The 7,500-nt window shown below is 43.8% G+C and overlaps 1 protein-coding gene across 17 annotated transcripts in view; it reads left to right on the forward strand.

Annotated features, from left to right (window-relative positions):
• Positions 1-7,500, forward strand: part of LOC125950038 (synapse-associated protein of 47 kDa) — a 26,101-nt gene that overhangs the window by 548 nt on the left and 18,053 nt on the right. For 5 of the 17 annotated variants that reach the window (XM_049677608.1, XM_049677603.1, XM_049677621.1 and 2 more), the window contains exons 2-3: positions 2,806-3,016; positions 7,024-7,305. In XM_049677608.1, coding sequence (XP_049533565.1) covers positions 2,811-3,016; positions 7,024-7,305 — 488 coding nt within the window. In that variant the 5' untranslated portion in view covers positions 2,806-2,810. Of the gene's footprint in view, positions 1-673; positions 974-2,501; positions 3,017-7,023; positions 7,306-7,500 lie in introns of those variants that run through there. The other 12 variants (XM_049677616.1, XM_049677604.1, XM_049677610.1 and 9 more) reach the window with 12 other exon arrangements.

The following is a 7,500-nucleotide window of genomic DNA, read 5'->3' on the forward strand; positions in this document are numbered from 1 at the left end:
ATGCGCACATAGAGGATAAGTAGTAAGTACAAGAAGATGTTGTAGGATAGTTATACATCCAATTTGATTACCACTTGACTGGCCTGGACGTCGTTGAGAATAATCAGTGACTCACTCGCATCGGTCGCTGGCTTTTGCGATTGGTTTAAATAAAATGCAATTATCACGATTCAACGGTTCAATCGATTTTCCTCAGGCGGACTACCAGGTGGCCACTTTTATTGCCAAGCACTATTTGCTTGAATCGTAAGAATCCTTGTTTGATTTGATACATTTTTCCATTTATTTAAATAAATTGGAAAAATGTGTAATGCGTCCAGGGCCTGCTTGTTGTGAAATAGTTCTGGATAGGCTGTCGGTACTGTGCTTGGTACATGGCACACATGCCATTGCACAATAGGCCAAAGACAGAAGCTTAAAATACGGCATAATTCTACGTACACCGTGACAAAAAAGGATGCTATTTCCTTGCTATGCTCCCATTTCGGAACCCATTGGCGTTAGCACCAAGCATCCACGCCGTTGCTGCCACTCATGAATCACCGAGATGTCTCTTGATGGCTGGCTGCCTAGCACCATAACGACAAAAATCCTACGGTGGCACCGCGTAAAGGGACTGCGAAAAGCCTTTTGACAGTCTCTTCCATCCTGGCTTCTGCTCCTGAAGCGATCCGTCCACTTTCTCGTCATAATTTGTGACGTTTGTCACCAGCATTGTCGTTCCTTGGCGGATGCGCATTGGTGAGCTACTCCTTTTTGGGAAGGAAGAACAAGGAAAGCGAACCGATCGAAATCCCGAAGCTGCGACGAATCCTAGCTTTGCTGTTGCGGAAGGATGGGCATGCTTGGTCAGCGCTTCCCATTGCACACTCGGGTCACTCGAACGGACGATCTCGGTCAGCTAGCATCTAGCTCAACTCTGTGCAGTGCTGTGGACGGAAGTACATTTTTTGCTTCTCGCATATCACTTCCGGTAATTAGCGTTTCGGCATAGAAGAGAGCATATCGATCGATCGGTGGGTCGTTGAAGGGGAGCGCCGTTTTAGCACCAGCAAACATTCATTGGCTTGTTGTGAACCCCACCTTTCACCTGAAGGTCGTGCAAATCTACAGCCATAACCTTCTCCAAACAAGTGCGAACAACGAAAGATCTTTCTAGGTGTTTAAACATTGAGATTATCGTGGAACAGTGACAAAACTGTGCAATGTAGGGCGCTTGTTCACGGCAGTGTCACGTGTGTGCCGAATGTCGTGAACGATGGTGATGGAGACGCGAGAGTGATTTTTCTTTTCCCCTTTTTTGAATTGTAAAATTTTGATTTTCTTCGTTGCATCATGAATTTGATAGGACAATGAGACGAGTTTTTCGATGCAAAATGACTAGCTCCTTCGTTTGCATTTTGGCCAAGAGTTGATGATGATTCTTGGCAAGGATAATACATCCAGTGTTCAATTGCGTGAGACACTGATACACATTCGCATACGCACACCACAGTATACTAAAATGAATAGTATACTAAAGCGTGCGAGTGTGCGTGTGTCCTCATCTGAGCATTGTGCTCTCGGCTATGGAAAATACTGCTACCCGCTACGACCATGAAGCAAAGGCGCAAAAGCTCTGCGCTTGCTGAGTGGTCCATTTCTGCGTACTCCGCATGCCGGCAGTAGAGCAGGCAACAGTGCATGCGGATGACAAGCATTTCCGTTTTTGCTGAACGAAGCAGCATAGGAAATGCTTGGCTCTTGTACCTTTTCAGCATCGTTCATGACTATTCGGCTTGGTAGCGTTCGGGTCGTTCTCGGGTGCTCATTTGCGGGATACCGCCAGCACGCTTTTTGGGGTGGGAGGATCGGCAGCCAAAGCTTTCGACTCCGTGTCCAGACATGTTTCAATAGTGTGCGTTCCTTGGTAAAATGGTGTGTGAGAGTGATGGTGCAGCTTGGGTTTTTCGATCCTTCTTCTTTCTAGTGTGTTTAATAATGGTATCGCTTGTGCTACATACTTTTCTCGGAAAAGCTCCAAGCATCATTCACATTACCGTGGAAACGGTTTGAGGGTCGTTGTCTATCCCATTTGGATGGAAGAAAACAAATTCACACTCATTAGTAAAACTCCGAATTAGCTGGCATTGTTCCAATTGCTCTAATTAAGACTGCAAAAGCATCGTCGGTGAGCATAAGATCAATCGGCTTTGTGCGGTTGTGGCGTGAAGCTGTATTAAGGGTAGCTAAATCTGAAACTGAGGCTATCGAGCCTTCCATGGTGTCTATGATTGTTTCGTGTCGGAGTGGTTTGCACTAGACCTTCTTCCAGGCTTCTAATGTATTGTGGCAAATCTCTTCAAATCCTTACACCGTATGCCTGCGTGTGTGTATGCTTGCAGTATGGTTCAAGCTCTAGCGCGCACTCTTGAGGTTCAGTTGTATAATCACATGGAAGGCCGTTGATTAGGGTAGTGATATTTTCCGACTGTGTACAATTAATCCTACTATTCCATCAGTTCCATCCATCTAACTGCCCAGTCAATCCACGTATTGCAGAGTGATCAGTAAAGCACCGTTTAACCCACAGTTAACATGCTAGTTTGCACATAACCCCTCAAACCTTAGAATCACGAGTTCCGTGCGTTGTGAAATAGTGCACAAACATAGTAACTGCAGCTAAACGCGAGTGTTATCGAATAGCAACCATTGCATAGTTTTGCATACCACGAGGAGCTGCTTAAACCCGAGAAACCTATAAACGAGTGCAGCAGCCGCAACAGCAGCAGAACATTGTTCAACCTTTCCCTAACCTTGTTGCAGTGAACATGTTTTCTGGATTAACAAATCAAGTGAGTTCCTGGATCGGAGCAGCCAAGGGCGAACCGCAGGATGAGGAGGTTCCAACACCTCCAAACTCGGCGGCGACCACTGCGACAGCGACTACATCCGCTGCTACTGCGGCACCGACGGCTGCTGCAGCTCCGGCACCCGATGCATCAGCAGGAGCAGCTGGTGATGGTGGCGACAAAAGGTAAGCATTTCTATGTTGCTCACTGAACAGATACCAGCAACGAAAAAAAAAACTGCTAGTGGAAAATCGTAGGAAGGTTTTGAATTGTTTTCAATTCCGCCAGATTCGAAGCTGAAAATTTCAATCACATGATTCAAAGCTTACTCTCTCGCACCTCGAATCGCTCTCCATCGATTCTGCGATGGGGTACAGTCGAACGCTTTTTACTCCCTCTCACATCTTTGCTGCGTCGGTGGTCGCTACTACTTGTGTGCGCGCGTTCGTTTGATCCGAAGCGAACTTTTATTTCCCTTTTTTACCATGCTGCCCATCGGAGAAATGCGGTCCTTAGTAGACGGATTTGAACACTCTCCAAGCTGCTTCTCTCTTTTCACTCACCCTTTTCTCTTTCTGAGACCTCTGCGGGTGACATTGCAATCGTTTGACAGTTACGAAAATGGTTTGGAAAGCAATGCTTGGCCTCGGGCTGTATTTGCAGAATTTTCAACACAACTCAGTTACGATTTACTTGGTTTAAGGTGATTGAAACGAGATCGGCTCTGTCCATGCCCGCTGTCACATGACATATTTTTTTTTGCTGAAGAAGAGCCTAGTCATTTCACTTTCCAAGACAATCACTTTTCATGACAGATTTTGCACAAAAAGACTGAATATGCGAGAACTTTGTATTAAATGTTTTGCTAATGGAGACATTACGAGTGTAAATAGAATGCAATAAAAATATCCTATTCTTTTAAACCTATATAAGGACGGCGATAAAAAATATTATTCATACTAACACTCGGTTTTAGGCGTCTTCGTGTAAGATTTCTAATTAAATTAATTTGCCCCTGATTCTCCTTCTACCATCGGCACGCTGATTGATCGGCAAAGTTAAGCAAATTCGGTTACTCAAGTATGTCGCATATTCATGCTATCCGCTCCTTCCGATCATCCTCGATGAGAAAATCTTCAAGACGCACAACAACATGAACGTAGTCAGCATATAACATCGGCTCAGTGACGTCAGTTCATCAACGGACATGATGCTGGAAGGTCCTTCTTCTTCCTGCCTAGAGACGATTATCACCATGCAGCATCTCTAATGGAGCGAGCAATTTATTCTGACGCGTATCTCGTCTAAATTTATTACGGTTTCGCCTCTGCCATGCCACCAGGTATCCAGTGAGGATGTACTGCTGGTACCAGTACCGGTGTGTGAACGTTTACGTTGCAGATATCGTACAATTTTCCATCGCCACCCAGTGTGAAGAGGGCTGATACAGAGTCGTGCTACCCTCCTTTTGGTTCCCAATAGTGTGAAGGAAGGCACCGGCGAAGGCTTGGACGGGTGGTTAGCGTTGAAAAATGAAATTACACACGAGCCAAGCTGGAATGAAATTTGATTTCGCACCGTTCATCGGTGTTCACATTTTGTAGGATCGTTTTGCGTATTTGTCAGTACCTTGCAGAATGTGAATTAAGATGCGTCTATCAGGTAATCGGAGCTGCTGCTCGCAATTGTATGATTTTATTTTTGATTTGCGAAATGTTTCGTCATGTCCTGCTTGCGAACGAACGTTGGTAGGAGCTTGGTGCATCAATTTGGAGGCGGATCAAAGGCGAGATTAAAGGCATGTGTTATCGATGTAATGGAATCATTTTGCTGCATCGTAATGTGCTGTAAATGATATAACATTATTATGAGGGCGCATAGAAAACTAGAAAATTCATTTGAACTAAGTTTTCTGTTTAAATTTGAAGTTATTGTCACGCATATGAATCAACAAAACTGAATGATCCATTGTAACGTTTTCGGTATGTCGTCACGCAAAAAACAAACTCATAAACTGGAACATCCTGTTTCGTTAATCCGTAGCTGGATAATCCCTTCACTCGACCCAATATCGATTGCCGTCGGTGTGTGTGTTTCCTTTATTGTTTCAACACGTGCCATTCTGGATATGATATTATTAGCTGTTTCATTTCGTGCCCGAGAGAATACGCTGGAAGCGAAACCAGCGTGGTAATAAAACGAAAGGACATCGCTCTCCAGCGTCCAACGCTGCTCCGAACTGTAGGGGCATCGTGGGATTATTACATAACCGAGCAATTGTCGGAGAACCGTGCGAGACCGGTGAGAATTGGGGACGTCCGGGAAAGCTTCCAGTACAGCCGGTATTAAGCACATGTGTATGTGTTTCTGTGTGGCGGATCACAACGAAATGTCGCAATTTCGTGCCGAATGGGGCACTAGTGGCCGATATAAAGAACTTTTGCGCTTCGTTCTGTCGTAATAAAAAGGTGAACCACATGCACCTATTTCCGTACGGTGGAGTGCCTGCAGACGGTTTTTGTCTTTTGTGTTTTTCCCTTTGTGTTCGATTTAACCCCGAACCTTGTGGATATTGTGGAAGTGAATGAACCTATGTCAAAACTATAACCGCTTAGTTTTTCGAGAGCCTGCCTATTAATTGTTGATTCACTATCACAAACACAATCCAAAGACTGTGTTTCTATTGGAATAAGCATCTGTGTTAATAAGTGTTTCTGTTGAAATAAGAATTAATTAAAAACACGGTCAATAGTGTGTTAATTATGCTCTGAATTTTACCTATGGCCAATGGAGGCGCCAACATTTGGTGGAGACGCCTGGTTAGTTTGAGATTGATCTGGTATTCGGTTTACTTCAGGGGATTTAACATTGCAGCTTAGCAGAAAACTGATAGAAAACGATGCAATAATAATTTTTTGTCTATCAACCAAATCTAAACGTCCATTTCGTATGCCATAATAATTCATGAGTTGATTATGGTTGCTATAAGGAACTCTTAGTCATCGTAAAAAATATGTTCAATGTGTGGCTTGAATGATTATACGCGTGATTTGATTGATCACTTTTCGCGAACCTTCAGGCCCCGTCTGGTTTAGTTGATAACAGCATAGAATGCCTTTACTTCAAGCCGTTTCCAAACTGCCTTTCAACCATATGGTTAGAGGTGAACAGGCTTTTGCATTAAGGTCACGTTCACGCAAGTCAATAGTATGGACACATCGGTTCCATTTTGTGACACGCTCTTGTGAAGCTTGGTAGCATCATTTCTTGCTTACATGCTTCTAACGATCGACCAGTGCCTGAGCTCTTACATCGCTCTTGCTTGCCATTAATTGATTTCTCATCATAAATTTTTGAGTTTCGTGCTCCTACGTGCTCTGGAAGTTGAAGTGGTGTTCTGTTCGCGACATTAGTTTGGAAATTCGTTTGGTGAAAGACTGTTTATTGTGAATTATGGGCCATGTTGCGATACAATCAGCAACTGTACTATTGCAAACATTGTTTTAAAAAAATATGCTGGATAAATGGACTAATATCGTCCAATCGCAATTGTTTCAAAATTTCCTCTACGATTAACGTTCCAAACAGCGCCAGATAAAATTCGATTCAAAGAGAAAAGGTCATGGCAAGTAGTCGTATGAAATGTTCCAGTCATGTTTTCATCGTTTTTCAAACCCCTTCGAAAATGATTTCCGAATGACTTGCCGAAAGATGTTGAACCGAACGCTGTATTGTTAACCAAATCTGACAGAAAATATGCACTCATTTGAATGGTTTAATTGGAAAATTCCATGGCAAATGGTTCTTGCAACATCTCACTAATGGAAATTGATAAATAACAGAATTAGCTGGTTCGACATTTTCGTTAGTTTGTTTATCAAGCTTTCCATCACAAGGGAAAGTTCTGCTAATACCATCGGAAGAAAAAGAATACTCGTACCTTCCCCATGGGTGCAGCTTTCTTTTTGGCATTTGACGTGCACAAACAGTTTTGTAGCTTTACAGAATCAATATTTATCTGACCTTTTAGCTGCACCCGTCTATGCTTTTCCGTTGGCTATGAATGTACCGCTACTGATGATGATCGCCGCATGCCGAGTGGTTCTAAATGATCGAACCACGAGATAATTATTTGATCGAAAAACACCTGATAGCCATTACTAATGATAAACGTTTCCTCCAATGCTTGCAGCCCCACAAAAGGCGGAGTGTTCTCGGGTGTGTCATCGAAGGTAACGGGATGGCTCGGCAACGCATCCATTCCGTCGATGCCGACGATCCCGACGGTTTCGATGCCCGCCATGCCAGCGATGCCTTCGATGCCGTCGATCCCGGGCCTCAGGAAGACCAACCAGACAGACGAAAATGGTGGTATCGCGAATGAAGGGCTCGTCACATCGCCCGAGAAGGCCAGTCAAGGTATTAGCGGCTCGACGGATGCTGCCGATGAGGAGGACCGGTCAAGGTATATTAGGTAAATGGGCCTATACATAATTGATTGAAATTTGAATTTCGCAGACTTTTCGTTCCCTTTGTTAACAAATGATCGAGAGCTAATTAAAAAGAGTTAATGAGAAAGAGCTAAGGAAATCAGTAGGGAGTAAAAGCGACGAGAGTTGGATAGTGTCAACCATTGAAGAAACAACCAAAAACAATTAGTCTGTAATGC

The sequence above is a fragment of the Anopheles darlingi genome, chromosome 2, assembly GCF_943734745.1.
Source record: "Anopheles darlingi chromosome 2, idAnoDarlMG_H_01, whole genome shotgun sequence".
NCBI lineage: Eukaryota > Metazoa > Arthropoda > Insecta > Diptera > Culicidae > Anopheles > Anopheles darlingi.